The 26,548-nt window shown below is 32.9% G+C and overlaps 1 protein-coding gene and 1 non-coding gene across 2 annotated transcripts; one reads left to right on the top strand and one right to left on the bottom strand.

Moving 5' to 3' along the window:
• Positions 1-8,844: 8,844 nt before the first annotated feature.
• On the bottom strand, positions 8,845-8,917 carry TRNAA-UGC (transfer RNA alanine (anticodon UGC)). The gene has a single exon. It is a non-coding gene; the product is annotated as a tRNA-Ala (tRNA).
• An 8,691-nt stretch (positions 8,918-17,608) lies between these two features.
• On the top strand, positions 17,609-25,646 carry LOC137835481 (protein ROOT INITIATION DEFECTIVE 3-like). The gene is made up of 8 exons (XM_068644008.1): positions 17,609-17,893; positions 17,976-18,089; positions 21,895-22,028; positions 22,160-22,307; positions 22,479-22,678; positions 24,413-24,540; positions 25,116-25,357; positions 25,453-25,646. Exons 1-8 carry the CDS (start codon positions 17,690-17,692, stop codon positions 25,627-25,629), a joined length of 1,347 nt encoding a protein of 448 aa, XP_068500109.1. The 5' UTR covers positions 17,609-17,689; the 3' UTR covers positions 25,630-25,646.
• The last annotated feature ends 902 nt before the right edge of the window (positions 25,647-26,548 follow it).

Below are 26,548 nucleotides of genomic sequence, written 5' to 3'. Positions count from 1 at the left end.
TACATTATATGAAGTATGTGCATTAACCAATAAATACCTGATTTTTATGGTTTTGCTGAGGAATTCCTCTTCGCCAAACGTAATATATAATTCAATATATCCTCTAGTATCCACTCGCTCTCCTGAGAATCCAACAATCTGCTCATCATATGGCTGAATGTCTTCATCTGGGATCCTAATTTTCTTAAAGGTTTTGCAATAAAGAATGTCCACCGAACTGCCTTGATCTACTAGCACTTTGGTAATTGCGAACTTATCTATCTCCATAGTGATCACCATAGGATCGTTTTGTGTTGGATCTATCACTGTGAAATCATCATCAGTGAAAGTGATTGGGGGTATCTGTGGTCGTCTTTGGGTTGACATGGAATGAACTAATTGAATGGCCTGGGGTGTTTCTTTCTAGCTGAGTTGGAGCATTCGCTACCAGCGAAACCTCCAGCTATGTAATTCACTTCTCGTTCAGGGACACTGAGTGACATCGGGTCGGCAATAGTGTTGATGACTTCTTGGACTCTACATCTGGTTCGATTGCTCTCTCAGGGCTTTCACACCGGGGTCGGGTCCTCCTGACCAGGGTTTCACTTCGTCTTTGCCTTGGCAGTCGCTGATTGTCATCACGGAAACGGGAATCTCCACATCCGGGTCGCTCAAATTGTCCTCTGGGAGATACCGATTTCTCTGTGGTGATCGGTGTGTAGTGGTGTCCGTCTTGATGAATCTGCGGAAGTGGCCTGCTTGGATAAGCTCTTCGATTTTATCTTTTAATGCCTGACAGCTTTCGGTCGTGTGGTCGTAATTGCGATGATACTGATAGTGTTTGGATGAATCGACATTTCGAGGTGTTTGTGATTGCTTTAAAGCCAAAATTAGTTCGGCTTGTAATGCTTCATTTAAAACTCTTCCTCTTGGGATTGTTAGAGGTGTGTAGCTAAGAAATCGGGGGTCCCGATTTTCTCTGAATCGGTCAGTCCGACCTTGTCCCATTCGATTGCTTCTATCTTGTTCTTTTTCTTTTCCCTTTTCGGCACCTTAGATTGATCACTTATATGGTAATCGACATGCTCTTCAATCTGCATGAATTTGGTGGCTCAGGTTCTCAACTCATCCATATTCTTGGACGGTCTCTTGATTAAGCTTTTTGTGAATCGTCTCTGGTGAAGGGTTCCGACCAAATGATGCATGGCAATCTCAGGCATCAAGTTTCTGATACCCATGCATACCTTACTGAATCTATCCATGAATGCTCGTAAAGACTCACATTTTTTCTTGCTTCACATTAAGGAGGGACATACAAGAAGTATGATGTAGGCGACTCGTTGTGTACTGTGTCATGAACTTTGTTGTTAAAACTTTGAAGTTCCCCACGGAATTCGTAGGGAGACTAATGAACCAACCAAGTGGAGAAGTAAGGATGACCTTACACCATACTTCGTTGTTGGTGGTATATAAGGTCATCTGTGTTTTAAAAATATTCAGGTGCTCGTCCGGATCGGTGGAGCCATCATAGGGTTTGATAGTTAACCTTTTCCACTTAGGAGGAAGTGGTGTGTCAATAATTTCATCTGTGAAAGGGTGCCCTCTCGGATCCTCTTCATTATCTATAGGAATATTGTTTCTGGAACTTTGGTGGGTTTGTTGAGTTTGGAAGTTATGAAGAGTTTGATGAGTTGGTGGGTTCGATGGTGGTGCTCTGGATTGATGGGTTGGAGGATTTGGCGGTTAAGATTTATGGGTTTGTTCCTCCTGTCCATGGCCCTCAATCCGCTATAGAAGGTTTTTGTTTTGTTCCTTCAAGAAAAACATCTCTTCCTGCCAATGTCAATCCTCGTCATTTTTAAATTGATCCGCCATGTTTTTTTTCTTCGAATCTCCTCCATTTGTGCTCGTCTGCCATTCGGTCGTTATTAGTGTTGTTCCTTGTGCACACCATTGTGGTTGGATGCGGCTTGTTGCTGAAGATTGAATACTACCTCGGCCCCACGGTGGGCGCCAATTGTACTTGTATGAGCTAAGGGTCCCAGATAGTACCTGTGGTTGGATGCACAATTGTTGACGTGTCAATGATCTCTAGATCCCTTTAAATCTCCTTCCTTCAATTCTGATGTTCGGTCGACTGGGGAGTACCTGCAATTGCACTCCGACGCTCAAGATAATGTCCTGATCTAGGTATATTATAATGAATGGGCAAAACGTATCTTACTAATTCACAGAAGGTTCTATTTATAGTGCTTGGTTCATGAAATGGATCCTTGTGGACTTGATCAGTTGTTAACTGACGCGAATGACGGTTCCCTCATATCTGATGTGTATCTTTCAGTTTATTTTGTTATATAAGATTGAATTCAATAAATCTAGAATATTTATAAAGACAGAAAGGGAATAGAAGTAAGAAAAAAAATTAAATTAATATATTTAGAGAATGATTTATAAAATATATTTTGTTTAAAAATAATGTAAAAGTTAAATTTTTAAAAATTTCAATTTATGTTAAAATTGTATTTTAAAATAAAATACAAAATTATTTCAAAAATTAATAAATTACATTAAAAATAAATTATCAAAATTTAAATGAATAAAGTTCTTTTATTATTTCAAAATAATATATATTAATAAAATATTAAATTTATTTATTTTATTATAGTAATAAAATATATTTATAAATATTTAATTATTTATTTTATTTATTTATTTAAATATAATTAATTAAATTGATATATATATATATATTCATATAATCAATTTTAATTTACATATCAATTACTTATTTAAAGATAATTGATTATGATTGAAAACATATATTTTAGTATGATTGTACATTGGAGATATAAGATGATTAGTTTTTCTTAATTAAAGCAAAGATGGAGCATAAGCGGTAGTCACACCAATTCAATAGTGGATTTCCACTTGTACTATTTTTTTTACATTTTTTTATTCCCTTCTTCATTGTTTCACTTCCTTTGGCCACTGAGTTATTTTTAATTTGAAGCAAATGTTTCTTGTAATTTCTTGGGCATATTTTAGAAAAAGGCCTTTGGTCAGTACTTTAATAAGTTTAATGTAGTGATTATTTTGTTTTTTTGTCTACTTGATATTTTTTTTTTGTTTCTTTATTCAGGATGAAGTTGAAGATCATACGGAGAAGAGAATTCACAAAATGTAGAAATAAATCAAACACTTTTGTTTGATATAAGTTGTAATTTCTTTTAATTTTGAAAGTGTACTAGACGACGTTAAATCATATTTTTTAATGTTTTCATCTATCTAATTATGTTTTCATATATACATTATATGTTAGTTGCATATTTAATTATATTTCTAAATATTATAAATTTTATTTGTTATCAATTGTCTTCAATAGATTAATTAATTTATTTTGTAAAAATTAAATAAATAGTTTGACTTATTATATTTTTACTTTAAAATAATAAATACATTAGTGACTTAATGCATTCATAGTTTATTCAGAAATATTTTAAATAATTTTACCATAATTATTTAAACGCAATTGTTACATTCAAATAAATATTGTTTAAACAAAATTGCAACATTTAAAAAAGTGTTGTCTAAACATTATCAAGAAAAACGTTGCCTAAATATTCTCTCAATATAGTACATTTAAATAAGTGTTGTCTTTACGAATGACAACATTTTACAAAAACGTTGCATAAACAATAGGCAACATTGAAAATGTGTTGCCTAAACATTATGAGAAAAAACGTTGCCTAAAAGTTATCCCCCTATTCTACCAATATAAGGCAACGGCTGCAAAAAAGCGTTGCCTAAACCTAAGCCCACGGCTGCATATTCCACAGTTGGAAAAGCGTTGTCAAAGCGTTGCCTAAAGTTAAGACAACGTTTTTCCTACTTTAGGCAACGCTTTTTAGGTGCTGTCTAAAGTCAAAAATGGTGTAGTGTAATTTAAATAAAAATAGAGTAAATTATTATAAAAATTCAATTGATAAGATTGGGATTGAAGTTAATCCTTTTCACTCGTCTGTATTTTGGATAAATAAACACATACAATATTCTGACCTAATTTGATATTGATGCAACAAAGAGAGTCATTCACATTGATTCCTCAGATATGAAATTATTAAAATCTTCTCCTAAACATTGATTCCTCAACTATTTAGAAAAAGTTCATATCATTAAGAAAATATGTTATAAAGCATTTGTTATATCACAACTTATTCCTAGTATAATCATTTATCAAATATTTTCATTTAGGTCAGATCATCATAAATACTTCCCATTCAATTCAAAAAATATAAATCAAGAATAAAAATTCAAACTTTAACCATAAAATTAAAATACCAATATCAAATAAGAATAAAACACTATAAATATATATCACCTCAATACATAGGAGTTTGAAAATATTACATTCAATTCCAACGATAGGAAGACTAGCCACTCATGTGTTAACCAAGAAGATTTTGCTATGATGAATCCAATCTGTCATGAAGATTTATAACTTATGTGTGTGCTTAGGTAGATTTTGTTGTATCTCTTTATAATACATTATGGTCCAAGTTATTTTCAAAAGCTTTCTCGATGAAATATTTTGTTTTCTAAATCTGTTGTATTTTTTAATCAGTTGATTCATGTTTTTAATCGGTTAAAATTACTTCAACTAAAGTATTCTGACTATAGTAAGTATTTTTAACAAATTGAGGTAGATTTTGTTGTATCTCTTTATAATACATTATGGTCCAAGTTATTTTCAAAAGCTTTCTCGATGAAAGATTTTGTTTTCTAAATCTGCTGTATTTTTTAATCAGTTGATTCATGTTTTTAATCGGTTAAAATTACTTCGACTAAAGTATTCTGACTATAGTAAGTATTTTTAACAGATTGAGTTATCGTATCAACAGGTTGAAAACCTAAAAACATGAGTGGCTAATTCTAGAGGAGGTGATAGAAAACCTTAGAGGAGGCAGTCATCAAGGAGAAATATCTTGGATCTTCTTTTCTTGCTTCCTATGCTTGTAATGGCCATTATAAGTGGCTAATTCTACCCTTTGGGATTAAGAGTAATTTGTTCAAACTCTTATATTTTGAGGTGATATTTAAATATAATATTTTGTTCTTGATTGATAATTGGTACTGTCATTTTATTCGTAATGTTTACCATGATTTTGATCCTTAGATTTGAATGAAAAGTACTTCTAAGTTACTGACCTAAATGATAATGCTTAACATATTTGAATGCTAGGAATAGATTTGAAATGTTAATTTCTATCAACATTAATCATAACGATTTTTATAAATATTCGAGTAATTGATATTTAGGAGACTATTTTAATAGTTGTATATGCGAGAAATCGATATAAATGAATTTTATATGGGCATCAATATCAATCAAAGTATATAATATTAATATGTTCTTCAAAATAAAAAAGAGTGCGAAAGATGAATCTCAATCCCAATTTTCCCAATTGAATCAACAACTCTTTACTTTGCTTTATTTACATTTTTACAATTATACACAACACACATCCTACAAACTTTTACTTATTGTTTTCTATTTAGTGAATCTTATATTTGATAATTTTAATTGTTCCTTGTGAGTTCGATATCCATCCTTAGGGACAAATTATTACTTTTGACACGGTACACTTGCCGTAAAATAACCATCAATAACCATGGTCTTCTTACTGAAGAAGAATTGATCCTAGTCTATTGTATCATAGAACAAATCAAAGTAAATCGGATTTATATCATCAAGGAAGACATATTGAAATTTATCAGGCTAAGTGATTAAAAGTTTCCTTATGTAATTCTTCTTTCTAAATTTCTTTAATTTTTTAAATTAATCTTGATGAAGAATTGACTTAGGTGGTGAAGTCATCTCATGAGATTAATAATGGTTCTCTAGTAAAGATGGGATTTTTAAGGTCAATGGTATATGGGTAAGAAAAGATGATAACAACTTTGTTGGTGTTGCAGTTGGATCGAGTGGATATGTTGATGATGACTGCAGCAAGCAAACCTTGGTTGCATATGAACCACATGTCTCTAATTCTTGTCATGAACATTTGGAAGCTATGCGTGTGTCTAGATAAATTTTGTTGTATCTCTTTGCAATACATTATGGACCAAGTTATTTTTAAAATTTATCTCCATGAAAGTTATTTTTTCTAAATCTGTTGTATTTTTATTCATGTTTTTAATCGTTTAAAAATTACTTCTATTAAAGTCTTCTAACTATAGTAATTATTTTTAACAAATTGATTTATCATGTCAACAAGTTAAAAATACTTAATTTTTTAAAGATTTGAGGAAAAAAAATCTATTTTTTCTTTTCTGTTTAATGAAATCAACAAGTTATTTCGATAAAATAATCGATTTAAAAACTTTTGATTTCTTCTGATAAATGAAAACAGATAGTTATTTCAAAAAACCAATTAAATGTTTTTAAACATTTTTATTTACTATAACTAATCAAATTTAATTTGATACAGTTGTTTTCATTTAATGATCAAACTGTATTTGCAATCATTAAAACCTTATAAAAGGAGATAATCTAATCATTTTAAAAAGAGAATTTTTGTAAGAGAGAAAAATATAAAGTTTTGAAATCATTCTTGGAGATTATTTTTTCTTTTTGGATCATTCTTGTGTTGCGAAGAAGGTTTTCAGGGTTTGAATTTTTTTTGTGTGCTTAATCTATAAAATCCCAAGTGTTCTCAAACCTTATTTCTTTCTTTGTATTTTGTTGAAACAGATTCATATAGGGTTTCTGAATTTATGCTGAGTGGTTAAGAGTGTGTGTTCTTGTAGGGTTCAAGATTTATACCCTTGATTGTATCTTCTGTAAACTTTTTGCTTGGTTTTGTATTCTCGGTTGTTTTTTTGAGGACTGGATGTAGCTCTTGGTATACGAGTGAAACAGTATAAATAATTTGTGCAAATCTTTCTTTCTCTCTCTTTATTGCTTTATCTGTTGTTTTCCAATTTTTTGCCTATATTTCAATCGGTTAAATAAACATAATAACTTGTTTATATTTGGTATACATGCTTGTTTTTGTTTTATAATCGTTTGAACAAAGAAATCAATCTGTTGATTTTATTAATTTTCAATATGACTCAATCTTTTGCAAAAATATTTTGAAAAATAATTCAGCCCTCTTTTGTTTTAGACAAACAAATCTAACATCATGGTGGCCATTACATGCAACAAAAGATGATGGAAAGCAAAAGAAGAATATCCATAGCTATTCTCCTTCACAGTTGCTTCCTAGGGCTTCCTTCCGGTCCCTTTCTCTTTGCCTTATACCCCTTTTTAACCTAATTGGGTTTGGGCAAAGTGACATCTCTATTCATAATATATCTTTTTGCTTCATCCATCCTTAAATTCTTGAAAATAACACATGGGATTAAATATTTCTATTAACCTCACAACTCCAAAATATATTATTGAATTCTAATTTTTCAAATTAGGGTGAGTGATAGCTTAATCAACGATTAAAATCAATAAATTTCCAACATTTTGCATGAAAACATGTATATTGCTTACCATTGTTTTGGTTCTAATTCTTCCCCCTGCCTTGTGACTTCCAACCTCCATTGTGTTGTGTCTTCCAGTTCCCTTGATTAGCTAAAGTATTCAATAAAAGTTTGTTGTTGATCATGATATTTTCAGTCAGTTGTCGTTCTTGTTGAATGACAAGAGAGAAGAAAAATTTTACACTTGGAAACAGTTCCATGAGCTAAATTTGTGTTTTCACAATGACATACATATCATTCAAGCCTTTCAAGAAACATAACACATATTTTAATTCTTTGTGTTTCACAACATTCTTGACCAAGGGACAACTGTATAAAATCTCACACATGCAAACGGTTGGTCTCAAAGATTCAAGTTTTTCCAATTAAGTTTTTAAATTGGTGAAGAACTCGGTAACACTTTGTTCACCCTGTCTTATTAAATGTATTTCCTGCAAAATATCTGAAATCTTGAAGTAATCACCCTTTGAAAATCTCTCACGCAAATCTTCCCATAGTTTTCTAGTGTTTTCTATATACACGATAATTTGAGCTAATTAAGCATTCACAATTCGTGTTATGCATGATATTATTGTCATGTTGCACCTTTTCTAGACTTCATGAAGAGATGAACGAGGTTGAGGAATGGGAAGACTACCACCAACAAACTTTGTGTTTTTTCTTTGAAAGAAGCATGTGTTTCATTGCCCTGCTCCAAGCATGATAGTTCCCGCCATCAAGTTGCAAATTGATCAACACCATTCCTAAAATTTTTCAAAGATATATGTAATAGGACTAGATGGATTTTGAGAAATGTTTGAGTTGATATTGTAACCTCCCTCCATGATGAACAAAGGAAAAAACAAGAAACCAACAAACGAAACAAGAAACCAACAAACGAAACAAGAAACCAACAAACAAAACAAGAATGCAAATACGAGAAGAAAACAAATGGAAAAAAAAAACAAACAGACGAAAGTAGGGTAGGACAGGATTAACCCACTCTAATACCATATTGTATTTTAGGTTTTATGATGTGTGTTGTGCAAATGGAGAGAAAACGAAATTTATACATGCAAATCCATCTATCAAACCACGTGAAAATAAGAAAAAAAAAACGACAAACATGCACCAGAAATATATAAGACATGATGAAAAACAAAAAAAAACAGTAAATAAAACAAATAATTATACATTAATAAAAAAACATTTTAAATATAAAAAAGTTTGGAGAAAAAAAAAAGACAAACATGCACCAGAAATATATAAGACATGATGAAAAACAAAAAAAAAACAGTAAATAAAACAAATAATTGTACATTAATAAAAAAACATTTTAAATATAAAAAAGTTTGGAGATGCAGGGGATCGAACCCTGTGCCTCTCACATGCAAAGCGAGCGCTCTACCATTTGAGCTACATCCCCTTATTTATTAATGTCAAACAAGAAATTAGTATATTGTTTAAATCTTATTTTAGTAAGTGATAATGCAGTGAAATGAGACATGAGTACGGAACAAGCTGAATGCAAAATTTCAAATTAATTCTTAAACTATCACTTTATTAACTTATTATAATTTTTAATGTTTCCTTTTTATTTACATTGGGTAAGTGGTTGTGTTTCGACTTCAAATTCGATAAATAGTATCGTTACGATCAATTATCATATTTGAAATATTGTTTATTTTGGAGATCGGTATTCCGTCACAGTTTTGTCTTTAACAAGGTTTTTATGGGTTGGAGAAGAAAAGAGTGTATAAAGTGTCATTGATCTCGACTCCTAAACAATGTGAACTATATTGGTACATGTTGTGTCCTAATTTTATTTTCTACTAATTTCATTCTCAATTAATTAATCAATACACCTGTACCGACCAGTTCTTGGGCGTCGTTGACCATTGGTAATGTTAGCGCCACGTAAGCGGGGTCCCACGAGCAGCGTGGGCCAGTATCTCGCGAAGCACGTGCGCCAAGGAACCAAAGAGTGGTCAGACATCGGTCGCTAAGATGTACCGACGTGCCACTAGACAATGTGGAGAGATCGGACATCGGAACCCAAACAGTAGAGTTGGGCCACGAAAAGTGGATCCCAGACCACATACCAGTTATCAATAAGGGAGAAGCCTAGGTCACGAGGGACCATGCGTGTAGAGTGGATGACGCGTTTAGGCGTAACACAAGTACAGATTCACTGGAAAGATATGACCTGTGAAGGTCGCGTTCCAGGGACGAGTTGCATGCATGGCATGTGAACAGCTAGGGCACTCCCCGAGGCGGGTGACCCCAGAGATCAGGTGCACAAGGAGGCACCCAGGTGGTCACCCCGCCAGAGGTTGCACTCCAGTTAGGGAACCCACGCGCTAGGTTATCCTAAGAGTAAGGTAACAATAGTGATGGATTCGCCCCATCAGAAAGGCCCATTTCGGGTAAAGAGGTAAACCCTAGTTTCAACCTATATAAAGGGTGCTAAGAACCCTAGCAAGGTACACAGTTTCTAAGACTGAAACTACTTTATACACTTATTATTTCTTTGCCCTAATACTGACTTGAGCGTCAGACGAATTGCAAACTGCCGTTAGGGCACCCCTTTGTCTTTACAAGTGAGAGGTTTCTTGATGAAGAAGGCACAACCAACTGTTGGAGTCAACCGGCAAAACGAGTCAACCGGCGAAAACAACGCCCATGAAATATCGGTCTCTTCTGTCTCTTTAACAAAATTTTCATGTGCACACATCTAAAAGCCTCAAACGGTTGTTGAGTGCCAACATGATCATATGAAGAACCATTATATCAATATTTTATCACTTTACAATAATATAACAATCTCTATACTAATAATGTATCAAATAATAAAATACTAAAAAATGGCATGAAAAATTCTGTAATTGGAATCTTAAAGTTGTGAATCTTAAAATAACGTCTTACCGAATTAAAGTAGTGAATTTTGGAAATTAAATAAATAACGCAGGAGTGATCTAAGAAATCACATCTAAGTAGCTTCCGAATTCTGCATTATTAAGTTTTGTAATTGGAAATATGTTTCTCTTTCTTAACAAGAGACGATTCTTCACAAGATGTCCATGATATATTAACACATAAACAGTGAAAATATACATCTTATATAATAATAAATTAATATTCTAATACTTTTTATTTTATTTTTTAATTTAAAATATTATTATATTATTATAAAGAGATGTGAAGTGTATTCTAGTTACTATTTGTGCCGTTAAGAAAAAGTTTTCCCCTTCGTATCCATGTCCTATTATCTTCCCTTTAACTTTTTGTTTTTGTACATTTTCTGGTTCTTATTTCTCAACTAAGTCATTTCTTATTGGTTCTTATTTCTCAACTAAGTCATTTCTTATCGCTATTTCTATTGCATGCCAACAAAGTCTCAGCACCCAAACACCAACGCCAAAAAATAATAATATTGAGAATTATAATATGATTATATAAAAAATGTGAGTTGTCAATGTATCATTATCCTTAAAAATCCTTCCATTCTCCACACACCACCACACACTTTCTTTTATCTTCCCACTTTCTTTTCGTTCACACTTTTACTCAGCATGGCCTTCACCTCTCTCGTTCTCATGCTCCAATAAAGTGGCCGATACACGATCCTTATCCGTCTCTTGAGTGACTCACAACAACTAACCCAAATCAAGAATCAACTCAATTCAAACTCCCAAGGGTTCATCCTTCTCACATCCACCGACAATGCTTTCCAGAATCTCAAATATGGGGCTCTCAACCATCTTAGTGATGAGCAGAAAGTGCAGTTCATTCTTTATCATGTCACTCCCAAGTGCAGTTCAACCCCGTCAGAACGCAAGCCTCAAACAGTGATGTTGGAGATCCCTCCTTAATTTAATGGGAGATCATGACCAATGAACATTGGTAACACTGTTATGGGGAGTTGAATTATACCCTCAATTAAGTCAGAAAGGGGAGAATTGTTAGAGATCCCTCCTTAATTTAATAGGAGATTATGACCAACTAATATTGGTAACACTATTTTGGGGAAGCTGAATTATTGATACCCTTCAATTAAGTCCATTAAGGGGGGGAGAATTGTTGGGAATCTCTTTGTTCTCGCTGGCTCGAGGTCAGTCGGAGTCTGGATGAGCTCCTCATGATCTCCCTCCAAGCTGGTCTGACTTAACCTTCGGGGAACAAAGAGGGGGCTCCTCCTGTGATTACACACCAACGCTCAAGTCAGTAAGAGTACAAAATATGATGTATGTAGTGAATGCAGTGCAAAGATGTGAGTTGAGATACTCCTTCTGGGTGGTTGTCTATTTATAAGCCTTCGTGAACTTGCTTGGATATTTTACTCTGATTCCTTCAGGCATCAATGTGTCATATTATGATAACTTTTCATAAAATCTAAATATCATGTAATATAATCTGAGCATTTATGTAATATAATAAAACATATTAGGCAAATAAATTAGGGCATAGGAAATATTTATAGCGTAATCAGGAATATTGCGTCAACATTTATAATGTAATCAGGAATATTGCATTTAGCATTTATAGTGTGATCTGGATGAACTCTGATGAGCCTCTCGTTTGAGGTAGTTCTTCTTAATTCCTAGTCATTTATTTATTGGGATGTAAACCCTCCTTAATTTAATGGGAGATTATGACCAATTAATATTGGTAATCGATTCATTTAACATATTCAATGATGGCCATTAAAAAGATTTTTTAGAAATTGTAACTATCTTTTGAAAATGTAATGAGCATTAATATCTTTATGAAGAAGCCTTCATCTTATCCTCTATATAAAGGAACATCTGAGAAAGAGAATGATGAAGTAATGAAACAAGTGAGAAGAGCAACATAGAGAGAAAAGGGAGAGAATATATCCACCATAATGGTGAGATTAGAAATCCTAGAAAGACTTTGTAATCTCACTTTCATAGTGGTTTTTACCATAATGGTGATATTAAAGATCCTAATGAGATGCTAGAGAGACTTTGTTTTCTATCCTGATTGGATGAGATTGAGTTATATAGTATAAAATGCTAACTAGTAAAAACAAAACAAACTAAGTGAAATCTTTTGTTTCGTAACGTTTTTCGTTTTTACAATTATAGGTATATATATCCTTTCAAGACTATTTTAAGGAATGTGTTTTAATTAAAAAAATAATATATTATTTTATTAAAAGTTATAAGAATGTATCTAGGCAACACATTTTCTTATAATTTTTACATTAATTTTGAATAATTTAATCACTATTTTGAATAATTTTAAATTACCAATGGTTTTAGTAACAAAAATGATACTTTTGACTATACAACTCTAGTTTTAAAAAAAATAGAATAAAAAATAAATTTATAATAATATTAAGAGTTATATGATAAATATAGGAAAAAAAAGTGAATTGTCAATGGAAGGTAATATGACATGGCTTCTTGCTATGTTTTGCTTTGCACATCAACGTAGCACTGGGAAATATAAGTTGCAAAAAATTATTTCTTTTTCATTGGGCTTATGGCTATTCGTGGATCTGTGGTCAGCTGTATAAGAAATTTTTTTATTTAAAAATTAAAATTTTATTAATTATAAAAAAAATTATTTCTACTGAAAAATTAAAATTTTACTCATATTTCAATTAAAATAAAAGTATAAGTATGAAAATTGTTAAAAGGCTTGATTAAAAATAATTAAAGTTTTGATTTGCATCTATTTTTCCTATACATGTATCTAAATATATAAGAATATCATACTAAAAAATATCATCTCATCCAAATATTATTAAAAAAACATTAATTGATTACGACCAATTAGTTTAACAAACACATAGAGTTTCTTATAAGATACTATTTTTAGATTAATAATAATAATAATTTACATAATAAACATAGCCATTGATTTTTTTACGCAATATTTTTTAAAATGCTTTTATATTTAAAAAATTTGAATTATAGTGTGCGATCTTATACATGGGTTGGATCACTCTAAAGTGATTCTTATTTATTTTTTTTATTTTTTTATTGTTGATAAAAAAAAATTAACTCCATTATATATGATTAATTTGATTTTTTATTAAAAAATTAAAAAAAATCAAATTAAACCTACTCTTGAACATTCATATAAGAATATTTGTTTTGATATAGAGAGCATTGTGAATAATCAATTACAGAAAATATTAATAAATTATCATACTACAAAAATAATCATACCCCATTAAGGAGTTAGTTTTTTTATTAGTCATAAAAAATAAATAATAAGAATCACTTTAGGATGATCCAACCCATTATAAATTGCACATAAACGAATAATTAGTCTGAATAATCAAATTAATCTAAATTACACTTGAAGATGATCAACCCATGTACAAATTGCACATAACCTATTGTAACTGTAACTAAATGCTTTATTGTAACTGTAACGTACTGTAACAAAGTAATATTCTCACCTGAGATTTGTTTCATTATGTTTGACCATTGACATGAAACAACTATCAACAGGTTGTAAAATGAATTCATATTAGTTTATTTTACTATTCTAGACATGCTATTTCTACTTCAATCTAGACGCATGGATGTTGTTTGCAAGATTCGTTTTTGGTGCATTAAGTTAAGTTACCTTGCCAAGTTCAAATTATAAGATTTAATAATAATATGGATCTGTTGGTATGTTGTTTCTTTCATCTAGTTGAATAAATTCTAAACTAGTGGCCTAGCATTGGGACCTGTAGAGAAAAATGATAGTGTCATCCGTGATGGAATCACTGCATGTGTTGAGCAGATAAACACAAACACACACATACATGTAATACATAGCGTGCCTTATCATTACATAGAGATGGGTTCAGCCCATATATAGAATACATCTAACACTCTGTATACAACATATAACTCATGCTCGGAAGATTGTTAGATATATAATCAATTCTAGGACCCACAATTGATTTTTGGAATGTTTCCAAATAAAATCCTTTTTTAATTAAGTGACAAGACAATCAATTTCAATGATTCTGTCCTGGAATACTGGATTTGAAACAATATGAAGGACAACTTGGTTATCACAAATGAGAGCCATCTGTGTAAGGTGACACACTGATGATAAACATCTATCTCATTACTACTGCAATTGAAGCTAAACAGAGCAAGACAAGAAAAGTGCAGTAATAAGAGCTCAGGTGATGATAAGTTATTAATGCTTCTTAGATACAAAAGTTATTGTTTTGGTACTTAGAAGAAGTTGCTGCAATCTTTTATATTTCTAATGCAAGGTAATACCCCCAAGGGCTAAACCAATGTTATTTTTTTTTTATCAGCAATAAATATAAATTAAATTAAGAGAAATTTTCAGGGTATCAGGACCCATTTACAAAAATCAGTCCTTCATATGATTTAAAACAAGATAACCATTAGATGACTTATCTACATCATTACACACCCCAAAAAAGATTACCCTACACTACAACAGCACTTTGGCAGCACCTGCATCCAATATATATTATGAAAAATGTGTTATTTTGTGGGTGCCGGATTAGGACTTTGGTATCAAATTATCGGACACTTCTGCTTCGTAAGTTCTCCCTTACCTTTGTTACGAACAATTTAATGAACAAGTCAATCTATAAAATGAGAAGATTAAAGTGAGAATGGTCAATGTTTTGATAATTGTTTTCTTTTTATTAATTAATTGAGCTATAGTCATTTGAATCATGACAAGTCATTTGAAACATGTGGATTGCTAAGTGTGAGCCCTGATTTTGATGATTTTTTTTTATGATTTGAAGATGTGATATGGTTAGGAGGAGAGGACCATATACGAATGCCTTTTCCTTTTAAACTTCTCCTCTGAATCTCAGTCACACTTCAACCTATCATTTTTTTAAATTATGTATTGTATATAAATATTATTTGCAATATATTCAAAAACGTCTAGGCATATTAGTTGAAGAAATAAAATAATACTTTTATTAATTTCACTAATGAAATTCAATTTTTAAAGAAATATATCTTTTCTACTTGTGGAAATAAGTAAAAAATATCTTTAGAAATCAATGGGAAATTAAAAAAAATCTAAAGGAACAATTATTCATCCACATTTGAATAAAAATATAAGCTACTAAAACTTAGATCAATTTCCTTACACCTTTGCCATCAGGTTCTCTGATTATTGTCCTACTTAAAATATCCTATATGTTGTGTGTGGATGTGCTACGCATGACTAGACAATTATCAAGCAATTGAGACTTAAATGGATGTGATGGGACAATCGGTTGTCAGATGAATTATTCTTCTTCCTAAGAGGAGGTTTAAGTTTAGATTTTAAATTAATATGGTATGTTTCTAGTGGTCTTGTTTCTTAATTTCTTTTCCCTCAATTGTTCAGGATCTTGTTTGGTGTGCTCTCAAAGCAAAGGTTGAGGCAAGGATGATAGAATGGATCCCGAGTTCCAGTACATGTAAATAGAATGGAGACCTAACAATTCAGTGGGACATGTAAATGTTTTGACTTTTTAGATCCTCCATTTATTGTGTTTTCTCATCTACTGACAGGTAGAGCATTTGTTATTTTTAAAACAAAAGGTGAAGCTGAATCTGCAATATCTGAGTTAAACAAAAGATGCCTTAGTCTTGGAGAAGGGAGGTGTTGCATCTGTTTTGTTTTTTATGTTGAATTACTTTTTCTAAGTTTCATGATTAGTTTCAGTGATAATTTCTTGTATTTAAGAACTTTGATGGCATCAAGGTAATCTAACACCTCCAACCTCGTGAAACATTATATTATGATGTTGAAGATTTAGCAAATAGGAAGCTCTGCCCACTAACTGCATTATTTTTAAGTAATCCCGGAAGGTGCTGCATATACTTGAATGTTTATTCAAATTATTGCTAGTAAAGATGAAAAAACAAAATTTGATATGTCATCCTAGAGTCTTAAGCTTGCAGCTGAATGGCTTTAATATCCAGTTTGTGCAATAATCATTATTCTCTTGCTCTTAGCAAAAACCCCTTTGTTTTCAAAGTCGGTCTTCAAAGTCATTTTTTACTGCATAATATGTACTGTTCATAGATTTTCTACAGGATTCTCTGTGAGCCTGACAATAAGAGAAAATTCAGTGGCCATTTGGTCATTGACAGAACTGCGCTTCAAAGGCAACACCAGGAGATGGTAGCCTTACTAACCCAATTCATTGATTACCTTTACACACCACATATTAGAAAATATGATTTAAATTGCGTGTTTCCTGCTTTTACAGAGAATGCAGTATCAACATCACATTGCTCTCAGCCCAATACAGTAGAGTACCAGATATCTGTTGAACGTGTACTGCATTATGCGAAGTTTAATACATCCTGGAATGCTCTATATAAGGTGGAGCATTTTGAAGAATTATTTTTTCCTTGTGGACAATGCATCGCTTACTATCTTATGCCTATGGCCCTGGTTGGTTTAACATAATTTGTTTGCCTTGCAGAGACAAATGAAGGAGATACAAGATGTGAAGAACAAGCTTAAAATGGATAAGAATTTTTCTGTCTAGTCATTGTCAAATCGTACTCCAAAGAATTTTGTTTTCCAACTTATTAGTAGTAGCAATCTAACACAATTTTAAAGGGCCTGTTTAGGTTGTCTCCACCTGTTTTGTTAGGGGACCAGGGGCCAACTCCACTCCAATGCCTCAACCAAGTTTTGCTCTTACTGAACACATTTTATTTTGAACAACTTGGTGTGAATACATGCAGAATTTCCTTACTACAATAGTACAAATTATCCTTTCAATCAACCCTTTCTTGTTCTTGTCTGGGAAAGAGAATGAAAGGGATTGGAATTTTGGCCTTCAATACAGTATTTTACAATTCCTCAATTATATTCCCTATTATCTAACCTAATTTCTCTTTAGCAAAACATTTACAATTCAATCTTTCCATGCAATCGAATTACTCAAATCATGGTGCACATTGAAACATCATTATAACATTTTAATATAATTTTAATATAGCATTTTCTCTTTAATTTTTAATTTTTATGTATTTTGGTTCTATTTAATTATTATATTTCTAATTTTAAAATAACAAAAAAATCTTTTACAATTAGACAAATAACTTTATTTGTGGTAGCCTCCTCCGTAGCATATTTTTATAACATTGGCCAAAATCAGGTATAGCTTTCATTGATTTTTATTTGTTATTTCGCCGCCGTGTGCTTCCGACGAAGAATGGAGGTTGTATTGGCGTCGTCGTCGGTTGACGGCGGAATAGGGTGCTGGGACCTTCACACCGGCGCGGAGCAGCTCCGCTACAAATCTTGCTTATCCCCTTCTCACGGCCTTATCTTCGTCGGTTCTCGCTTCATCGCCTCCTCTCAGCTTCGAGAAACTTCAGCAACATCTGGTTCTGTTCTCTTCTGGTCCTGGTCCAAGGTTGTTCCCTTTTCTTCTTATTATTATTTAACATTTTTTCTTATATGATGATGACATTGTCACTTGCATAATGCGTGTGCACCCTCAAGTTGAAGTGAAGAGCTTTCCTGCTGAACCTATTAAGCCCCTTGCTTCTAATCACCCGGGAACCTTCGTTGTTGGTGGAGCTTCGTCTGGTGATATTTACTTGTGGGAAGTAAGTTTTTTAGTTTTTGTGAACCATTATTTTTTTCAAAGGTTATGGCGTCGCAATGGCGGGAAGCGGTGGCGGATTTTCTGGTCACCGCCAAACCATGACGGTGGCGATGCGGGTTTTTCATGGCGGCCAATGGCCGCCGCTTTTCGCATCACGGGATGATAACGGAGAAAGCGAAAAAACCGGAAAATATAAGGCTTGCTGCGGCGGTGCAAGGTTCCATGAGAGTGGACAGCGGCGGCGCGCAGTTCCGGTGACGGTGTGTGCGGCGGCGGCAGTGATTCTGTGTGAGTGAGGAACCTAGAATGAATTGGGCTCATACCAATTAAATTATGGCAAATGCTCCCTGCATCCAACGTAATTTCAAAACTTTCGAAAATACCATTTATTTCGGAAATGAAAATCCGGAATTGAAAATAATGCATTCAGAAAAATAAATCTGGAAGAGATTTTTGTGTTTTGGATATAAAAATCCGAAAAAAAAAAAACCAAAATCCCATTCTGGATAAAAATATCTAGAACTGAAAATAATACATTCCAGAAAAAAATTATCTAGAAGAGATTATTTTGTTTCGGAAAAGGGGTCCAATTTTAATTTACCAGCTACTTGTTTTATGGCTTTAATTTGAACCGCCGATCCAACTCTGGAAACTGAAATACCGACATTAATAGCGAGTCTTATTCCAGCATTGAATAGATTGGCCGATAAGAATATTTGGCCATCTGTAATGGAAATTTATATGTATCCATTTTTTTAAGGGTATTTTCGGTTTTTCTCCTGTGATTGGGTGCAGTAATATAGTGTAGGAAGCAATTGTCTAATATTATAAGTTAACCTAATCAAGCAAGCAATTGCTGTCCTAATAAGTGAAAAAAACCCTTTATTGAATTGGTCCATGTCATATCTGGCCCAATTAAAATATTATAAGTTAACCTAATAATATTTTATACTAAACACACCTAATAACAGCAGAAAATCCTAAATTAAAGACCCAATTAAAATATTTTAAGTTAACCTAATAATATTTTATAGTAACCTATTAAATTTTAAACATAATATTATTATTAGAATGCAGTACCCTAGTAATATTCTGAACATATTATTATAATTAGAATGCTTCCGCCATAAACTGATATAATTCCCTTTATAACTTTATAAAGGATTTTTAGGTTTTTCGATATGATCCGTTATCCGATATTGATAACACTGATTGGGATTACTTTATCCTTAAGAGAAATCAAATATAGTCTAAACATGCACGGAAGTGTTTGTGGTGTTAGGTTGTGGAGAATTATGAATTGAAAGTGTGATATGAAGTAGAAGCGTCTAGGTTATCTCGTAAGAGATTTCGAAGAACGATTAGGCTTTGGACAAAGGGAACCTTTAGGTGGCTTCCGATTATACCAAGAATAAGAACAATGATAGAGAATTGAGAAAAGGAAACAAACTGCATATATTATTCATGTCTCAAATAATAGTTCAATACTCTATTTATAGAGTACTAAATATCATAAAATCCCAATAAAATCCTAATAAAATCCTAATAGAATCCTAACTAATTAAATAAATGATAAAATCCTAACTAATTAAATCCTAATAAAATAAATAAATGATAAAATCCTAACTAATTAAATCTTAACAACCCAATAATAATATTAATCAAATCCCAAAACTTTAGCATATAACAATGCCCTCCCCTCAACAACATTCTTGCCCTCAAGAATGGAACAATGGGTACTTTACAGGCCTTTTGTTGACGGGATTAACTCCATGAAGCAAGGGAATATGATGATCATGGCCTGGTCGAAAAGGTGGTAATTGTTGTGGTTCTGGAAAAACATCTGCAAATTCGTGGAATGGATTCGCGATCTCAGTTGGAATCTCCTTTTGTGCGGCATATGTAGTCAGGGAATGCAACAACATCTCCTCCTTTGCACCAATGTGAATCATAGATAAATGCACATCTTCAAGAAAAACTTTACTCAATTGTTGCTTGGGTGTAAGTTTGATCTTGGGGCCCACAGAGCCACGTAGAACATGTCGCACAGTGAACTCCATAGTGAGTTTGTCGAAATTCCATAAAATATCGCCCAATGTTATGAGCCACTCAATTCCTAGCACTAAATCACAACACCCCAAAGGAAGGAGTAGCATATCAGCAGTAAAAGTTGTGTGCTAAATTGTCCAACTAAAATTTTTGACCACGGAAGATATCGTGATCTTTGACCCATCTGCTACCACAACATTCAAAGGGGCAATCGTCTCAATTATGCACCCATATTTTTGAGCCATTTACTGTCAATGAGAATATGTAAAGGTCGTGTTTTATGATATCCAGTTATTCTCATAGTTTTGAACCCAGCCACTCCGGTTAATGCGTAGACTGAGATTTGTGGCTCCGTCCTTTGTAATAATGCAGTCGCTTCACTGGGAGGACGATCAAGGGTTTCATCTTCTTCCTCCATCTCCATGACGTGAAGTTGTAATTTCTTCTGTACCCTACTGTGCTCCATTGAGTAGGGTTCATCACAAAAATAACAAAGGCCTTTGGCTCTGCGTTCCGCTATGAACTCCGACGTTAAGTGGCGTTTTGGGTTGGGTGTGGGGGCCGCATCGATTGGAGCATGACATAGGCATTGGTGTTGGACCCAAGACTCCCCTATCTAAGTTGGCCAACGAAATGCTTGAATGGGCTGCTTCATACGTCCTAGCCAAAGTAAACGCATGTTGTAGAGACGTAGGCTGGAACATGCGTACCATCATTTGGATGTCTTGCTTTAAGCCACCAAGGAAGCAGCTGAGAATATGATCATTAGCTAACTTCAACCTTGTAATGGTTGAATCGAACTCTTCATGATAGGCATCAACGGAAGTCTTTTGTCGTAGACGCATCAACGCAACCATGGGATCATCTCCAATTGCACCAAACCGATCTTTTAGACTTTTGGTGAATCCTGGCCAGGAAGGTGCATCCATATCTAAATCAGAGTTCATAAGTGCGGTATGCCATTGCAAGGCCTTGCCTTCTAGATGCACAAGTGCCAATTGTACCTTGAATTCCTCTGGAGTCTTGTCAATGAGAAAATAATTTTCGCATTGGTAAATCCACTGGTTAACATTTTCGCCATTGAATCGGGGAAAGTCGATGCGTGCCAACCGCGTGCCACAAACATAAGAAGACCCCGTGCGAGGTCCGCGCGTGTCATGTGAGGGTCCAGGGGAGGGTTCACCTCGAGATTGAGTAAGTAAATCCTGAATGGTGTCTTTCATAGAAAGAGTCAAGGTTTCCTTCAACGTAGTCGCGAGTTCCATAAACCTATTATCCATCCTTTGGGAGAGTCGATCTTCCATCTCTTTAGTAGCTTGAGCGAAGCGTGTTGAATCTCGTGTGTAGAAGCGTCTAGGTCATCTCGTAAGAGATTTCGAAGAACGATTAGGCTTTGGACAAAGGGAACCTTTAGGTGGCTTCCGATTATACCAAGAACAAGAACAATGATAGAAAATTGAGAAAAGGAAACAAGCTGCATATATTATTCATGTCTCAAATAATAGTTCAATACTCTATTTATAGAGTACTAAATATCATAAAATCCCAATAAAATCCTAATAAAATCCTAACTAATTAAATAAATGATAAAATCCTAATAAAATAAATAAATGATAAAATCCTAACTAATTAAATCTTAACAATCCAATAATAATATTAATCAAATCCCAAAACTTTAGCATATAACAAAGTGGGGACTTGATTTATGTCTGTTTCTGTTTACTGTACCGTGCTAAGTTGCTTGCATTGATTGTAAGGTTGAAACCGGTAGATTGCTTAAGAAGTGGCGTGCACATTTTAGGGCGGTTACTTGTCTGGTTTTTTCTGAAGATGACTCGCTGTTGATATCTGGTTCTGAAGATGGAACCGTAAGAGTTTGGTCTCTCTTTATGTACTTTTCTCTCCCTTTTTTTATTTTTCTTTCCATTGCAGTAGTGTTTTTTCCTTTTAGGATAGTGTACAGCTTGGGTGCTAGCAGTGCTAACTATTGTAGTATTTGCTGCTCTTCATTTCGTGGTTCAGGATATTCGATGAGTTCATAGGGCAGCAGGCAAATAATCTTTATGAGTATAGTTTTACAGGACACACCCTGCGCGTGACTGATGTTGTTATTGGTAATGGAGGGTGCAATGCAATTATTGTGTCAGCTTCAGAGGATCGAACTTGCAAGGTTTGTTCTACATCCTGAGGATATAATATATTTTTGTATGAAAAATGTTAGTAATTTTGTTTATAGAGTTTGATACTTAGTCTCAATTAATCTTATATTTTGAGATAGTTTATGTATATGTTTGAATGTTTGTAATCAACTTAATTGGATTGTAATTTGTTCTTCTGTTAGGTATGGAGCTTATCTAGGGGAACACTACTAAGAAATAAAGTATTCCCTTCAGTTATTGATTCCATTGTATTGGATCCAGCTGAGCACGTCTTTTATGCTGGCAGTAGAGATGGAAAGATATATATTGTTGCACTTAACACTGAAAGCGTTGCTACTAATAATTGTGGGATGCATATCATTGGTTCTTTTTCTAACCACAGGTTGTCATTTCTTCTTTGTGTTTATTTTAAAAAGTATAGACTTGTTGATGATGTTTTATCACTTAATGTTAGTTTTGCAAATATGCATCAGTGTTTTGATTGTAATTATCTCTTTAATTGCATATATATTTTGTAAGCTTGAATAATTTAGTTGCACGCATTGATTGTCTTGTGCTCCTGTATAGCTCGTCGTGTATGATAGTTGCTATTTGCCAATTGCAATAATATTGATCTTAGAGAGCAACAACTTGGGACTTGAGAGCAGTTAGTTTTTTGTTTAAGAATTTATGGATAACTATAAGTGAGTATCTAGTTCCCACAGAATTTAATTGTTAGCTAGCTATGATGAATTCAAAGAAACATTTATTCCCCTTACTGATTACAATAGATGATGAATTTGAGATCGTTTATGTTGAAATTCATAGTTTGTACACCCAGCTGATTCCAATTTATTAGTTCAACCCATTTCAAAAAAGGATTGATTGTTCTTCGGTGGTTATCCTTTTCTCTTACTACATGAAAATACAAACTGAGCTGTTATAGCTTTTGAACAAAACATCAATCCATGTTTGATCTGAGTTTGAATAAAAAATGGTAACTATTTATCTTTAAAAGTAGTTGTTTCTAGGCTTCTAGCTAGGATTGTCAATTGTGCACTATACTGCCGTTGTGGCATATCAATGCTATTGCCTGTTCCATTGAACCCATTTCATAATGGCTTGCTATTGCACATGAAGCTGCATAAGGCACGACCCTCTATCACAGCCATTCATGGTATTAGCAGGGGCAATGTTCATTCATGATTGAATTGAAAACTCCTGTTTGTCCCCTCAACCCTGGGTTATTTTAATTTTTAATTTAGACGACAATTTTGAGACTCTGCTCTTTTATTTGGGATTAATAATTGAAATCTATGTGCATTCTTGTGTCTCTGAAAGATGACTCACTATTCTCTGGCATTATTTCTGGCCAATTCTGATGTTTTTGGTACCCTTCCCGTGTTTCCATCCTTGCTTTGTTCTCTGGCACTATGTCCAATGTTTTGTTGTCCTCTCTTTATTCATTTCAATCTTTCATAGTTCCCTGCCATCAGAGTTTGTTCTGTCTTTTTATTTTATTGCAATAAATAGCTGTTCTGTTTCTCTCCACATGTATTTCATGATTTCGTCCTTGTTTCCTGTCTAATTTTGAATATTCATATGTATATGTGTGTATGAATTTAACTAGTATAAATTTCTCAATAGTGGAAATCCTGCTATAGCAATTTTGGGGTCAGTGCTCTGCACGCTATCCTAGATTTATAGCTAAGGTTCTAGCTATCCACTCAGTTTTTTCGTTCATTGTTAACAAAAGGTAATGAAGATAAATTACAAGCTAGTTTTATAGCAATCAGAAGCTAGTTTTAAGGTCAATCTATTCACATATCTACGGAATATTTTTCCTTATTTACTAATAAACTGACTAATTAGTATTTCAAACCCATATCCTCCGCACATATGAATGCCAAGTTGAAGCCATTATGTGACGCTTCCAAATATATTGAAATATTTTGATTACTAGAATTTATGCAGTAAAGAAGTAAATGAACCTTGCTTTATACATTCTTTATAATTTAATTTTAGTTTATTCTGTAACATATCATATTCCTCTTTGCTAGTGGTCATGTTATCAGAATGAAAAGTTGGTTTAAGCTATGCAGTGCCATTTAACTAATTTTGTTTCTCGATGTAACAGCAAGACAGTTACTTGCTTAGCATATGGCATGAGTGAGAATTTGTTAATATCTGGGTCAGAGGATGGAATGGTTCGTGTTTGGAATGCAAGAACTCGTAACATTGTCCGCATGTTCAAACATGCTAAAGGTATTATATAAACAGTGAAATATGACCTGCTTTGTAGAAAGAGTTTTGATTGCATCTATGTCATATAAACAGTAATGCATATTTGTCATAAAAAAATTTCCAATGAATTTCTGCTTTTTCAATGGTCAAACTTGTTTTCATTTGCAAAATTAGAATATAGTGATCTGGCAATCTATTTGTGATACCAATGTTTTATGTATGCAGACGAGCTTTTACTTAATTATAAGAAACACTGGTGCCCAGTTGTTTTACTTATCTAGTGGAACTTAGACAGTATTCTTATTATATATCTGCTGTTATTGGGCCTTTATTTTTTTAAACTTTTATTTTTGCTTAATGCCTTTGATATGCGATGCATTGTTATTTAACTTGGATAATACGCTATTATTTTTTCTCTCAATATGGTCTGCATGATAAGCTTTTTACACACTTGGTTATTGTTCAAGGTTTTTTTTCTCAGATGGCATATCTAATTACTAAATCACCTTACCTTCATGAGGTGGCAGTATCGATTACATGCATGTTTTCAAATTGAGTCTGCTAAAATTTAATGTTAATTATTGTGGATGCTGCAGGGCCTGTAAATAATATTCTCGTTGTTAGACGAGAAAACTCTACTAATCACATATCTTCTAATGTACAAACATCATCAAGAAAGCAAGGGGCTAATTTACCCCCTCCATTGGAAAAATATGCAAATTCAATAGATGAAGACTCGGATATGAGCACTATGGTCAGTCTTGGGGGTGGAAGCAGTTCTGTGGTTCCTTCATACATCAGTTCTAGTCTGATATCTAATTACATTAAGGAACTTCAGGTTTGTTTATATGATTACTCCTCTTATTAAAGGATGGTCATTAGCTGATTTTGATTGTGATTAACGTTTGTTTTTGTTTTTAACCTATGTCTCAGCATCAAGGGTCATCTGCTGCTTCTGAAATGGAGACGGAGAAACTAAAACATGATTACCAAAGGTCAATGCAAATGACTAACCAATGGAAGAAAATGTATGAAAACTTAAATAAATTTTGTGTACAAGAACTGTTGGATGGCAGTCAAGCTACAACCTTAGATGAAAATCATAATTAAGACATTTTTTCTTGTCATTCACTTTTCAATTTGTAGGGAGAATTTGCAGATCTCTAGCATCCTTATGCCAGTTTGCAATCTATAACTACTGACAATCTTAGAAAAAAGTTTTGGCATTTTAGGGCGAATCTTTCATGACTATTGTTATTATGCTTTAATAGGTTTGATATTCGAACTACAGAGGTACAGAAAATTTGTGCCGCATCTGACATTTGCCCGTTTTATATGGGGGTTCATGGCAAGTAATTTGATAAAAAAAATAATTCATATACACGTCAATTTATTTACTATACTATATTATAGGTAAATTCATCGTGCACAAGTCTTTTTTGTTTTGATTTAGTTTTTATACAAATTGTATTTGTCTTTTTTTTACAATTAAAATATTCTTAAATTAATTTTATAAAATAAAAGTATATTTTTAGAAAATTAAAATTTCAAAAGCTGTTTTAAAAATATATTTTTAGGATTTAGTTTAGATAAAAAAAAACAAAAAATGTGTGTATATATGTGTATGTATATATAAATAGTTTCACCAATATGATTGCTGAAAATTGTGTTCATATATTTATTGTTAGTAACTTATAAGTTATGGGAATTAGTTGTTAAAATTAGTGTGGATCAAATTGTAAACACTATTAGAGACAACACCACCCACGACCTAAACCCACACTAGCAATTTTAAAAATAATAAATTATAACAAAATGTGTATATATAAATAGTTTCACCAATATGATTGCGGAAAATTATGTTCATATATTTATTGTTAGTAACTTGCAATGAAAAGAAATTATAACTTAAAATTATACTAGAACATCCTACCCTTTGCTATTATTGGATATCAAGAATACTATGTACATACAAATCATTTATCATCTTTACGAGTTTGACAAATATGGAATTTCTTTTTTATCACAA

The sequence above is a fragment of the Phaseolus vulgaris genome, chromosome 5 (assembly GCF_000499845.2).
Source record: "Phaseolus vulgaris cultivar G19833 chromosome 5, P. vulgaris v2.0, whole genome shotgun sequence".
In the NCBI taxonomy this organism is placed as follows: domain Eukaryota; kingdom Viridiplantae; phylum Streptophyta; class Magnoliopsida; order Fabales; family Fabaceae; genus Phaseolus; species Phaseolus vulgaris.
Note: the sequence above shows the minus strand (reverse complement) of the source record. Positions and strands in the feature narration are given on the sequence as shown.